Here is a 14,371-nt window from a genome sequence, read left to right as displayed (position 1 = left end):
ATGAAATGGAAAAAATTTTCAAAGTAACAAACTGACAATTTGGATTAAATTTTTAATCGTGTTATTCTAAAAATATCGACGAACCAAACGCATCCATTATTATGTCCTGAATCTCTGGAATATGCAGATTGGAAAATTTGGTTTAAAAGCTAGATAGTTGACGATATATGTCATTTAAATTATGTAATTTTAAATTAAAAATACATCTATTAAAAACTGCATTTACATCATTTTACTATTTATGAAAAATGTTTGACATTTTAAATTTACATGCATGTAATATATTCTAAAATCTTATAACAAGAACAAGAACCACGTGATATTTATTTTATATGTATGGTATAAACCGCATATAATTGTAGTAAATAACTGAAAAGACTCGATTAGCGGAAAAGTAGGACATAATTAGCACATAACAAATATCTCATTGCGATAAAGGCATGTATTTGGCCGAGTATGTGTATAGAATCAAAGAGCAAACTCTGACCGCATCGTATGATTCTTGATAAACCGGATCAACCAATCAATGAAGGCGGTATTTTTTTCACACTCGATAACGATTATTCTCGATAATGGCATAGTACAATTAGTAATATCATTTTAGATAAGATGATACTTCATAGTAGATCTACTATTATACTTTATCGTACTTACTTTATTATACGTTATCGTAATCGCATTTATGTGACTCACATGCAGATCTTATACATAAAGTAACTTGTCATTGTATATACTTGATGCATTTAATGAATATCGATTTTACGATTCACGTTACAATGCACTTTTATGTGAGCACCTCTAAAAAATATATTCGCTCTGTGACCGAGCAAGTTGATGTAATTTTAATGTCCTATTGTAAATAGATTGTAAAAAAACACATATATATAGAGAATTATCATATTATTTGTTCTTATGATTCTTATTTCATATTTTCCCAGAATACTATCTATTATTACGTTGTTTCCCTGAATATTATCTATTTTGGATGAAACTTTCTTTTTTTATTTCTTTATTTTCTTTTAAAAAGATATTATTACGTATAATTTAAAATGTTATAAAAAAAAAAGGAAAACATCAAAAAATGTTGAGGCAAGAAAAAAAATCACTTAAAAGTGTAACAAGTTTTAACACCTCTTCTGCTATTATTCTTATGCTATTTTATTGAATGTACAGCAACAAGCCAATCGAATTGTTTTAATACTACACCATTCGGTGACAATTACAGGGGGTGTAATTGACCATCTAAATATATTTAAAGAGCTATCCTAAATATGATTTGTATAATATGATTTGTATAACTAATTGCGATGTTAATTAAATAAGCTAATGGAAATCTTACGTGTACTAGGAAAGGAAAAAGAAGGTGAAGGTGAATGCTCATGAGAATGTATGAGTGTACATCTTTCGGAACGATTCTGGGTGACTCTGGGCTTGTCGGCTGGTATGCTCGCCGATATCTATCATCCCTGGAGCCTCTGGAACATTCTCTGTTACAAATAAAAAAAGATATATAAAGACAAGCAAATAGTAAATCTATTGTCCTTAGGACAATTAATTCTTTTCTAGATAATTTTTATTACAGATAGTCTTTTCTATGCTTTTTTTCCGAAACATTATATAAATACTTACTTTTATCTTTCATTTAGAATCAATAGCCATTTTGTTGCCTATAACTTCCTCCGCCATATCCGCCATTCTGGCTGTAGTTGCTGGAACCACCACCTGAAGTTCCACTGCTAAAATTGTTTTGGGGAAATGATTTACTGCTTCCATAGCTAGCTCCGCCCATGCCACCTACATGAAACAAATGTCAGATATTAAACTACAATATATTTTATCAATCTTTTATTACTTTATAATTTTATGGAATGTCATATATAATTTAATATGGATAACGATAAGCAATTGATTTCAAAGTTTTTTTTAAACCTACCACTGCTACTTCCGGCCCATTTATTAGCACGATCATTTGCACCGCCGGAACGATCGAATCTTCCTCTATCTCCCGCCTCGCGACCTCCACGAGAACCTCGCGAACCGCCACCGCGGCCTCCGGACCCTCGTCCGCCGCCACCACCCCCGCTGCGTCCACCATATCGTCCTCCTGATCAATTAGTGTAATATTAGAAATGATAAAGAGAAAGATAAAATTTATACATTTTTTTAAATAATTATTTTTAGATGTAAATAGGCTGTTTAAACTTCTGTTTAAATTCTGACGAAAAGAATAAATAATACTTACTCTTATACACGCCAGGATTTCTAGATAACTCGTATAATTTCGGATTGACAACTTGCTTGGCCTCTTCTAAAACTTGGATCAAGTCACTAGCCTTATGCGCATTGGCGGGTGTGAAAAAGGCATATGCGGTTCCTGTACGCTGCGAACGACCCGTACGTCCGATACGGTGCACATAGTCCTCAGAGTTGGACGGATAGTCCAAGTTTATCACAAATTTGACATCCTCGACATCTGCGAGATGCAATGAATTAAAATCGAGGCATGCAAAAGATGCTTGTTCCTTTGTGGTTCAATTAATTTATAAAGCGAATTGATTCAAGCATTTTACCAGAACGTTGCCTTTTGCTAATGGAATTAAAGAATCTAGGATCTCGAATCTTATTAGATTATCGATTTTTTTACATCAAATCTTGAAACAATTGCTATTATAAGATATATAGAGGGATGAAATCTTCAGCGATGCTTCTACATATTTGACATTTCGAAATAATATTCAAATATCAAGAACGAACAAACACAAAGATTACCTTAAATAGATGATACCATTCCACAAAGATGCAATAAAAATAACTTTAGTTCCATTTGCAATTTGCATATAACAACACTCAAGTTGACCACAAAGAGCAAGTCTGCATGTTAATTACCTGTTTGCGACTAAAGCTGGAAATGTAAATACATTTTTTGGAAATGTAGAGGAATCAGAGCTCAGATGGTTCTCATGGAATTCTCGCTTCACGTATTCAGCGAGCTCTACATTTTTATTCTTAGAGAGGCAACATTACACCCTTCTCTCCTGCACCAAAGTATGGATCTGTGCTGGCTATTTCGAAATTTGGTCCTTGTACATTGCTTCGGTGAAGAGGTTGGAACACCAAGTGAGCATCTTGCGTTCTCCACTCAACCCCCACATGTACTACTCCCATCGAATAATTAAGCATCAAGAATTACGCACCACAATATTGTGAAGACTCTCCCACTTCAATGTTATAATTATTATTAGTAATTATCATTATGTTTAATTTAATTACTAAGTTTATAGAATCTTCGCACACGATCCAAATTAATAAATAATGTAAACATATAGAAAACTTAGCAGAGAGCGTATACTATCAAAAATCATCCATCCTTATATCCTTGCGAGATAAGACGCAGATATATATATCGATAACTTTAGAATAATATCACAATTAATGCAGAGCGCGACTTGATGCAATTGTTGCAATCTAACGAATGTAACCGATGACGATATCTATTTTTTTTTCTTTTGTTTTCTTGTGTTTACGCGCTAAACGCCTAACATCACGATATTGTTTTCCATACTTTGGACCGTAGCAGGTACAGAGAGTGTTTTTCGAGTGGCAAGGTGACCGAGGCACAGCGTTAGCTTGTTGCGAGGGGGCGGCGACCAGCAGTCACGCCCCGTTCAATTACATTTTCCAAAGCTAGCTGCAGAGTTCTAAGACTCCTGACTCGCATGTGCCTCTGAAAACACATAGAACAGCACGTTAATACCAGACTGACAAGACTTGTTTCGATCTGAGAGTACAAATCGGAAGAGATGAACCTGACTACATAAATCGCTTACCTTTCTTACTCTTAAAGCTGAAATATTTTGACGTTCTTTTTCTTTCTATGTTTTATTTAAACGCGCATCGATCAAGCTCTAACATGTACTACATATTATTGTTTGTAGAATAAAAGAACGTCAAAATCCACCTACATATTAATCTATAGATAGAAGTCGAGACTTAGAAGAAGTTAACAGAATAGTTGAAACTTATTCCTTTACTATTTGTATCGCTGAAAAGAGTGTTAATTACTTTAGTGCGTTCGAATGCGCACTTATCGAGATTCTCAATTAATTAGTCGGCGAAAAGAAATAATTAGATAATAAAATTAACGAAATAAAAAGGTGTCAATGGTGAAATTAAAATGGGGCATTTAATTCCTGAAATTCCTTAAGAGTAATCAAATTATCTCCAACCACACTTGTGTAAAAAAAAAGAAAAAAAAAATAACGTCAATCAGTCTGGCACATGCCGTTATCTGTTGCCACATACAATATTACAACTTTCACAAATGTGAAATAACCATCGCAGCCTGACCCTTACATCATACCCATATATCTGCAAATTCTTACCTAAACCTCTCGCCGCCACATCCGTAGCCACTAGGATGGCAGACCTGCTATTCCGGAACTCTAAAATAATACCTCTCGCATTAGAAATCACATTACAGTTTTTAAAAGCAATGTAAAATAATTTAATATAAGGACAAATGTTAGCTATATTTTTAATTTCCTTTTTCTTTAGAGAGAAGTATTGAAATGTATAATTTTAAAAAAGATTTCAAATGTATCATAGTAAGTTATTCTTTTTGTACAATTCTGGATTCAACAAATAATTAATTTTTACAATAAATTTAAAATAAAATTTCAAGTAATATTTATAATTGAAAATATTGTTTGCTTTTCATAGATTAAAACGTCATAATAATATCACTCACGATTTAGTACATAATCTCTTTCTTGTTGGCTTTTGTCTCCATGAATGCCAATTGCTTGCCATCCGTATCTATTAATGGCCCTTGTTATATCATCTACTTTCCTCTTAGTTTCCACGAATATTATAGTCTTATTTTCCGGTTCGTTGGAAATCTCTTCCAAAAGCTTCATAAGTTTACTCTCCTTCTCGTACTCTTCGCACACATCCACAATTTGCAAAATATTATGATTGGCAGCCAATTGTAGAGAGCCAATATTGATTTGTATATAGTCTGTTAAGAATTCCTCCGCGAGATTACGCACTTCCTTTGGCCACGTCGCCGACCACATGAGAGTCTGACGGTCGGGACGTATTTGTTCTACAATTTTTCTAATTTGTGGCTCAAAGCCCATATCTAACATCCTATCAGCCTCGTCGAGCACTAAATAAGTACACCTACGTAGATTCGTGGTACCTCGTTCCAAGAAATCTATAAGGCGACCTGGTGTGGCGATGCAAATTTCTACTCCACGTTCCAAGTCACGTGCCTGTGGACCTTTCGGGGCACCACCAAAGATGCACGTATTTCGTACTTGCGAAGACATGCCGAAATCTGACGCTACTTGTTGAATTTGCTGCGCCAATTCTCGGGTCGGTGCTAAGATAAGAGCGATTGGACCATCATTTCTGCTCAGTCTAGGCTGATGATTTATATGTACGATCGCCGGTAAGATATACGCCAATGTCTTTCCCGAACCTGTTTGCGCTATACCGACCATATCGCGACCGGACAGAGCAATGGGCCAACCTTGAGCCTGGATGGCGGTCGGTTCGTCGAATCCCTGTCTACGAATCTCGTTGAGAACGTATTCCGGGAAGCCGCCTTCCTCGAAAAGCATATTGGGACATGGAACGTTGGCCCCCTTCACGGTGATCTCTTTACCGGAACGATAAGACTCGACCGCGTGAACGTTGCGTCCCGTCACGTTGGGATGCGGCTGGTAGAAGTCTTTTCTGAACTGCGGCAGGCTGCTCATGTCCCATCGCGGTTTACGCAGTCGCTCCCCGGGCTGTCGATTCTTGAAGTTGTTATTCCCGAAATTGCTGTCTCGATTCCCACCGCTACTGAATCTACTACCTCCTCCGCCACCATCGCGTCCACCAAATCGACCACCGCCACCGCGTGCTCCACCTCGCCTGTCGGAACGTTCGCGTTCGCCGTATGCCCTTTTTTAAACAAACAAATTCAAATTATTAATCATTATTTTTAATAAATATAAATTAAAATTTCCTCTCATCAATAAATATAGACTAATTTCCTTTTCGCAGTCGCTCGCGACTGCGAAAAAGCAACGAGGATTCGCAAAATGGCGTACAGAATTAACCGAGCACAAGTTGTCGAATGATAATCGAACAGTAGACGAGAATCTCGCGTCGATTAGAATCACATTGTAGCGATTTAGAACTTACATTGTAAGCAGGAAAAATGTGCCGCTAGCTTCCGTGCAAATTCCTTAGCGTTTACCGTGAATAGCCTGAAACGTGGCCCGAACCGATGATTGATTTCCTCGTACGGAGGAGGCCCTTGGCTGAAGAGAGCGAGAACGGTAAGAACAGGATGTTGACGTCACAGCGTCGACGAGAAATAGTCCCTCCGCCAATCGCACTTACAGGCTATAAATGCAATCGGTGAAGAAAAAATTTGTATTTCGCGTGACAATCGCGAGTGTTTTTCTTACATTACCAGGTCAAGAAGTCAATTATTGTCTCAAACACACTGACAAGTAATAGAAACAGGAAGTCGAAAACGGATCACGTGCGTGCAACGGTCTGAAAATTAGGTATAGAGATATGTATAGTAAAACTTCCCCCTCTCCTGACGTCACCCTCAGCCTCATTTTAATGACATGCGCAGAATGAGAATATCGTTGTCTGCGCAGGTCTTTCACTTCTGCTTTTTTCACTCGCATTGGCTGCGTTCAGCAGAAAAAGCTACTTTGCAACTGTTGTAAAATTCGTGAGCCTGATTGGTGTATGCTCTTAATTTTGACTGAATCTAAGAGCATACACCAATCAGATTCACGAATTTTACAACAGTTGCAAAGCAGCTTTTCTTGCTGAACGCAGCCATTGTCACGTGATCATGTGAAAGTAATGGGAGAATTTCAGTTTATATAAGTTTCACAATAGAGAGAGATCCATAAAACAGGGATCCTACTATATAAATGAAAATGATTTTTAACAATTATCTTTAACGCTTTGTATTGTAAAAATTATAAATTAAATGTAATTAATAAAAAGTTCCATATGGTTAGAAAATATATATTTCTATTTATTAATTTATAACCATTAATTATATTAAATTAAAAAAAAAATTAAATTAAATATTTCTTCATTAATTAAGCTTTAATGAGTACAGTTTATGAAGATTTAGTTCTCATCGAGGACAAAGGTATCAAGAGATATGAGATACGATGTATATTTCATGGTACAAATGCAAGGGAAAATTCTGCAGATTTTTCCAAGAAAGCGAAAGTTAACTTTATTAATCTTGCAACGTAGAACCATGTAACAAATGACATATCAATTCTTTCTGATAAGCTCTCTAGCAATTTATCATTAAGTAATATACTAATAATATCACAGTTATTAAAAACAGTTGTTAATCTCCAGTATCACAAATAATTATAAACAATCAATCACTTATTCAGTCGATTATCAAATAGCAAATTTGATTATATATATTAGTTAATTAATATAAATAACATTATATTGATACAGATAAAGCCTCTTGCACATTAATTTAGCCAAGTATAAAAGCAATTACAAGTGTATCTTAATCATGGTAAAATGTCCAATATGTATTCCCTCAAACAATGTGATAATTTGAATTAAGCATTCACTACAATTAAAAATTGTAGTGTGTGTGTGTGTGTGTGTGTGTTACCCATATACATCTTTATATTATTTCGTTTATATTTTAACACCTATCATGCTTATTAATATATTTAATCAAATTTGCTATAAGACTAGATAGTCACAGAAAATTCACAGTTTCTATTAAAACGAAAGAAATGTAAATCAATATTCATATACAGTGTCGATCACATTTCTTTCTGCAGATTCATTGACAAATTTTTATCACATTTCCTTAGCCATTTCCTTTTAATGGCATATAACAATGGACAATTGTTTAATATCAACTCTAAAACACCTGGCAAATTAAACATTATTTTTATTTAAGAAGTTAAGTACGCAATTAAAATAAAATAATAATACTATCAAACTGTAAAAATTAAATAAAATTAATAATCTTTAATTTTCGTTTTTTGAAACAGATTTTTTAAGGATAAGTGTCAAGAAATTTATCGCAGAAAGATAGTAAAACATACTGTAACAATAAAAAATAAAAATAGTAATAATGTAAAACATACTTTATGATATTAAATTACTTTATAAAAAATTTTTGGTCAAGTATTGCACATAACTATATTGATGATGCAAACATCTCCAACTTGCACAACTTTCTCTTCATTTTATCACTGCATATAATAAAATTACTTACTTATTAAGATTAACAAAGTTTAATATGCTACAAACAAGTATAATGCATAATCGGTGTAATAATATATATATGTATATATATATATATTACTTGCAGTAATTTTCTGTGTAACATTTCATAAAATTTATAAATAAAATTCTTATCTATTGCATGTATAAAATAGAATATAAAATAATTATTTAAACAAGAAAAAAACCTTGACTTTTGAGTGATTGCACTCTAATACATATTATATAGGAACTCATTCTTCTGCTCTTGTTAAATTTTGATTTGTAAAATTAGCTGCAAATGCATTAAAATGGTGTCAAAGGCTTTCATTACTCACTGCGTTAAATATGTAAATGGATGGACACACTACATGTAATAAATATATTATCAAACAGATAGATCGACAAATAAATCGTCGACTTACAAATATTAATCGACTATTATTCCCTTGATAATATAATATAATATACACTATCATATCGATATTTTTTTTATTCTGTATAATTTATTATTTTCTTTTGTTTCCTGTGTTTTTTCTTATTTATTATAACTTTTATGTCGACCTTAATCTGTATGCATCCAACCAAATTCACTATAACTAAACATGACACATTTCATACATCATCGAAAAGATTATTATGTACTATCGATCGTGTAAAAACGCGATTAATAAGTTGTGCCTCTATATGGATAACCGCTTCCATAGTTATCGCTACTCCCATAATTTTGAGGCATACTTCCCTGTCCATAGCTTCTTTGTGTGCTATATCCATATGTCGTACTTTGTTGACCCAAAGAAGAACTTTGTTTCATATTGTTATAATTATTATAATCCGATCCTGAATAAACACTTGAAGAAGATTGATAAGAACTTCCGCCACGAGAAGAACCTCTTCCTCTTGTTGAAGTACCTCCTCTTCCTCTACCATCATTGCCTCTTCGACCATTACCTCTTTCAGTACCATTACCACCAGAAGCACCAAAACGTTTTGCACCTTAATGTAGATATAAAATGTATGAAATAATTTATAGTAAATATACAGTTAGTATACAGTTAAATTTTCCTATTTTAGATTTTTCTCTTAGTTCTTCAGTTTTTCAATCCCTATACTAAGAAAATATTATGTTCTGATATTCTAAATGCTTAGAATAAGAGTGAATGAAAAATGAATGAGAAACAAGAGAAACTATGCATAATTTTATGTAATGATGTGACAAATATGAGTAATGGAAATTTAAAATAATTTTTTTTTAGGATAGAGAAATTCGACTTTATTATGGAAAGATACCTCTGCCGCTGAAATTTCCTGCTTTGGCCATTTCCGCCATTTCACTGAGACGTGGATTGACATTCTGTCCAGCTTCTCGTAACACCTCTATCAAGTCTCCGGCGTGCTTCATATTGTGGCTCGTGAAAAACGCGTATGCCGTTCCAGTTTGTCGTCTACGTCCGGTTCGACCGATTCTGTGTATGTAGTCCTCCGATGAGGATGGATAATCGAAATTTATCACATATTTCACATCATCCACGTCTGTGAAAATGTCACGGAAAATGTTAGAATTGTTGATATTAATAAGCAATAATTTTATATGATATACTTTTCTTCATATATATCCTTATATTTTTTTTAGAAAAAGTATATTTTAATTCTTTATAGATTAAGAAATAAATTCAGATATTCTTTGTTTGATTACAAAAATATTATCACAGTACATTTGAGAATAAAAGTTAATCAACGCTTGTGGTGTTCATACATATGTATATATTATTGTAAATTTGTTTAAAATAAGAAAACAAATTTTTTTTAAATAAGAGAAAATATATATTTTTCAAGTGAAATAATTAAACGCATATTGAGATATAAAAAAATATATTATTTTTTGATAAAGCATTATTGATATTAATTTCTGCTAAGAATTTAGTCAATAAAATAAATTTAGACCCACCTTGCGCTTGGACGTTCCGACGTGAAATCAGCAAGAGCCGACTCTGTTTTTAAAGTGTGGGGCAATTCTGGTTGCTTTCTTATGGTAAAATATTGGTGGCCTAGAGATTAGACAGACACAGCGGTTGTGTCTGGTTTGGGATAGAGGCAGCAATTTAGGGTTTAAGCCTGAGTGCATTAGTTTCGATAGGCATTATATAACAATTCCTTAAAATTAGAGGCACTTGATAACTTAGTAATTGCACTTTTCGAGTTATTGCAAATTATCACAATTATATATTTAAAATTATTTAATGTGTGTAGACTTTTGAAAGAAAATCATTTGGTTCTTTAACATCAAGTAATGATTATTTAAAACACACATTTTGTGATCATCTAATTGTCATGTGTCACTTAATATATATTGAATGTCATGTAATGTACTTATTAAATATTATTATAAAGTTCATTTTACTATTCTGCAATAATGAGAAAATTAAAATAGAAGTCAAATATATGAATCTATCCTTGGAAATTGTGATAAGATATAAGCAAAGGAAAATAAAATAGTCACTGTGTCTGCCCAATACTGGCAGTACACCGCGTTGAGTTAGGGTACTCTGTGCCTCTGAAAAAGAAAAGCAGACAGACTTAGTGGTAGCTTGTGTGCATTTTTTAGAACCTGTTCTTATACATATTATTGTCAAAATTAGTAAAACTCTTTCAAGATCGAAGTTAATCATATATTAATAAAAATAATATCATGAGTAGTTTAGTTATAAATCAAATATGAATAGAGAAAATGTTTTTAATTTTTGTATAATAATGAGAAATATAAATTTATTAAAAAAAAATTGAATTATATATAACATTAAAAAGTAAAAAGAAATGTATAAAAACAATAAAAGAAAATAATTTAATAAAAAGAAAAAGATTGTTTAATATCTACATAATTGCAGAACAAAAAGTTGCTTGTAGGAAAGCATAAACTATATAAAAAATATTGTAAATTTTACATGATTCTATGATACAATCAGAACTAATAATAATAAAAAGTTCCAATGCATCACACACTGCTACATACACACAGCTGTCGGCTGGCCTCACTCTAATAACGCATCACTGGCTAATCCAATAAGTGTTGCCAATACCCAGTTTAACCGTAATTCTTCTAATGTAACCTACACCAAAGCGTAGCCGAAATAAATAAAGTTTTACTTACCCAAACCTCTAGCAGCTACATCGGTTGCGACTAAAATCGGTGCTCTTCCACTGCGAAATTCTTGTAGCACGTGATCTCTTTCTTGCTGATTTTTGTCACCATGAATACTCACGGCTTGCCATCCATCACGTCTAATGTTTCTCGTGATATCGTCCACTTTACGTTTAGTTTCCACAAATATAATGGTTTTATTCTCTTTTTCAGTACCGATCTCTTGAAGCAGTCTATACAATTTCGAGTCTTTCTCATACTCATGACAAACATCAATGATCTGAGTGATATTGTGATTGGCCGATAGGGTCAAAGAGCCGATATTGAGATGAACATAGTCCGTCAAAAAATCCTCGGCAAGAGCGCGAACTTCTTTAGGCCATGTCGCGGACCACATTAAAACTTGTCTGTCGGGACGTATTTGCTCGATTATTTTTCGTATCTGAGGCTCGAATCCCATGTCTAGCATACGATCTGCTTCATCGAGTACTAGATATGTACATCTAACAAATACAATAAAATGATATTCAAATAATTGCATATTTCTTATAATTTTCAGTCTAACATATATAAATTAGTAAAATTTAAAATTATACATACCTACGTAAATTTGTAGTTCCTCTTTCTAAGAAATCTATAAGTCTACCTGGAGTAGCAATGCATATTTCGATGCCTCTCTCCAAATCATGTGCTTGTGGTCCTTTTGGCGCACCACCAAAGATACATGTATTTCTTACAGCCGCAGTCTCTCCAAAGCAATTAGCTACTTCTTGAATTTGTTGTGCTAATTCTCTAGTTGGAGCTAAGACCAAGACAATTGGACCATCTCCATTGCTTAAGCGTGGTTGATGTATGATATGCACAATTGCAGGTAAAATGTACTGAAAAAAAATTTTTAATATTTCTGATATATACATATGTGTATAAGGATATTTATGTGTGTATTTATTTGTTTATTCAAATTATACAAAATTTATATTATAAAGTTACATTTGTGCTTTAAAGATATTTGTTATTAAATATAAGAAACATAAGATTAAATGTTTTTAAGAAACAAGATAATGTTATAAAATTGTTCTCATTTGCTAAAAAGCATAGATTTCAAACAGTTAAAATATATTTCTAATACTACTCACTCCAAGTGTCTTTCCTGAACCGGTTTGAGCAATTGCTACAAGATCTCTACCACTAAGGGCAATAGGCCATCCTTGCGCTTGAATTGGAGTAGGCTGTGAATATCCTTGTCTACGAATACCCTCCATTACATAGGGCGGAAAATTTCCCTCTTCAAAATATTGTATAGGATTGGGAACATTTTCACCCTTTACAGTTATTTCTGCATTTTCGCGAAATTGACTTACTTCTTCATTAGACCTAAATTCAAAATATTCTTATTGTAATTAAATTTAATATATGTGCATATTTTGTATTATGTTAATTATTAAAAACTATATAAAATACCTATTTCTAACTGCAGGATGCTCTATATAAAAATCTTTGCGTAGTGGTTCCAAAGTGCGAAGATCCCAATTTACTTTTCTTAAACCACCACCAGGTTGCTTTCCTTTTAATCCACCTCGTACATTGTTAGCGCTTCCTCTACCAAGTGTAGCAAATCTGCTAGCAATGTGCCCACGTCCATTATCACTGCCTCCTCTACTAGTACCTGTCCTGATAGTTCCACCACGACGGCCCCTACCCTGATCTCGGTCACGACTAAACCTAAACATTTATATATACTTTTATATATACTAGCATTTATATATACTAACATTTATATATATTAGAAAATTATGAATTTTAATAGATAGATAATCTTTATTTTTTAGCTTTATGAATTTTAATAAAAGTACAATCTATATATATTATATAATAGTCTGTTCAATAAATCATAGGCTTTATTAACTAAATTTGAATAGATAAAATTAATAACAATTCCAAATTTAATTTAATTTAATTTACAAGCTCTGATCATTCAAATTATTTTACAATTAATGCTAAGCACAGATATTCTGAATATGATTTATAGTAAATATAATAATTTTTATACCTTATTTTTTACTACAGATTAAATCAGAATTTGTATTAAAATATATATAACAATTGTTATATATATTTGTTGTTATTACAAATTGTTAAATAATCCTTATCGTTATAAATTATTAAATAATCAATTGATCTTCATCAAATATTGAAAAAAAATTAAAAAATACTATATTTTCTCTTTTTTTTTAGCTTTGATAGCGGATTATTTTTTTATCAAGAACGATGCATTGTCATAAAGAACAATGCAATTTTAATTACTATCTTCTTTTTTTTTATAGATAGGATAGTCCATTTTATATTCTCAGAGTATCATCTCGAAGCATCTCAAGAAAAATGAAATTAATGCGCGTTTTTCGCGAACAAATCACCGTAAATTCAGTCAGGAATAATTCGATCGTGTCGCGGTCAGACAAACGAGAAAAATATCAATTTCCGAGCGGTCAATATCGTTAGACAGCTTCCGTTATCGATTAACATTCACCACGAAACGCTGCTTGTACAGCAATACGTGTTCCTCTACGAAGAATCTCGCGGATATCCCACGTGTCTTACAAGACGACTGATTGTCGGGAGCGATCGTTTTGCATCCCGTACGACGTTGTCATTGCGTACTTACATCGAAAAGCGGAAAAATAACTTCCTGCGAGTAACGGACGACTCTATCGGAGCCACGGACGGTTCCACGGGAGCCAATCGATGGTATATCAACGATGTATCTAAATCGCTCGTAATAATTGGATTCTCGGCAAGTCAGATGAATCTCGGCGAAATCGAGCGAATTACTAATAGAAACTAGTCGGTTTTTTACACGCGGAAAAACGCGAGAAACGTTTGACCCGCCACCGGCGATTCGACGGATCGAAATTAACAGGCCAACTTCCGCAAGTAGTTCCGTGTAAACCGTTTCCA

At 33.1% G+C, this 14,371-nt stretch overlaps 2 protein-coding genes and 1 long non-coding RNA gene across 3 annotated transcripts; 1 reads left to right on the top strand and 2 right to left on the bottom strand.

The window, feature by feature from the left end:
• Window positions 1–424: 424 nt before the first annotated feature.
• LOC145975084 (uncharacterized) lies at window positions 425–6,365 on the bottom strand. The gene is made up of 7 exons (XM_083105223.1): window positions 6,196–6,365; window positions 4,748–5,952; window positions 4,383–4,442; window positions 2,243–2,473; window positions 1,934–2,104; window positions 1,630–1,794; window positions 425–1,487 (listed from the first exon to the last, which is right to left on the bottom strand). Coding segments are annotated over exons 1-6 (1,815 nt in total). The 5' UTR covers window positions 6,198–6,365; the 3' UTR covers window positions 425–1,487; window positions 1,630–1,648.
• A 676-nt stretch (window positions 6,366–7,041) lies between these two features.
• LOC145975088 (uncharacterized) lies at window positions 7,042–12,805 on the top strand. Its single transcript, XR_014439874.1, has 3 exons — window positions 7,042–7,177; window positions 9,534–9,747; window positions 11,630–12,805. It is a non-coding gene; the product is annotated as an uncharacterized LOC145975088 (long non-coding RNA).
• On the bottom strand, window positions 7,174–14,362 carry LOC145975083 (uncharacterized). The gene is made up of 7 exons (XM_083105222.1): window positions 14,079–14,362; window positions 12,878–13,138; window positions 12,553–12,790; window positions 12,017–12,297; window positions 11,426–11,919; window positions 9,568–9,810; window positions 7,174–9,273 (listed from the first exon to the last, which is right to left on the bottom strand). Coding segments are annotated over exons 1-7 (1,848 nt in total). The 5' UTR covers window positions 14,081–14,362; the 3' UTR covers window positions 7,174–8,944.
• Window positions 14,363–14,371: the final 9 nt, after the last annotated feature.

The sequence above is a fragment of the Camponotus vicinus genome, unplaced genomic scaffold, assembly GCF_025532165.1.
Source record: "Camponotus vicinus isolate PSW18456_S1 unplaced genomic scaffold, iyCamVici1.0 SCAF_7, whole genome shotgun sequence".
Classification (NCBI taxonomy): Eukaryota; Metazoa; Arthropoda; class Insecta; order Hymenoptera; family Formicidae; genus Camponotus; species Camponotus vicinus.
This window is presented reverse-complemented; position numbering and strand designations above follow the sequence as displayed.

What these genes read in the sequence shown, in the direction of transcription:
- LOC145975084 (XM_083105223.1), bottom strand. An exon ending in TGTGGCGGCGAGAGGTTTAG is followed by an intron (nt 2,474 to 4,382) that starts GTAAGAATTTGC and finishes TGCATCTCGCAG; the next exon opens with ATGTCGAGGATGTCAAATTT. An exon ending in AAATCCTGGCGTGTATAAGA is followed by an intron (nt 2,105 to 2,242) that starts GTAAGTATTATT and finishes CTAATTGATCAG; the next exon opens with GAGGACGATATGGTGGACGC.
- LOC145975083 (XM_083105222.1), bottom strand. An exon ending in GTTCAGGAAAGACACTTGGA is followed by an intron (nt 12,298 to 12,552) that starts GTGAGTAGTATT and finishes ATTTTTTTTCAG; the next exon opens with TACATTTTACCTGCAATTGT. An exon ending in TGTAGCTGCTAGAGGTTTGG is followed by an intron (nt 9,811 to 11,425) that starts GTAAGTAAAACT and finishes ACATTTTCACAG; the next exon opens with ACGTGGATGATGTGAAATAT.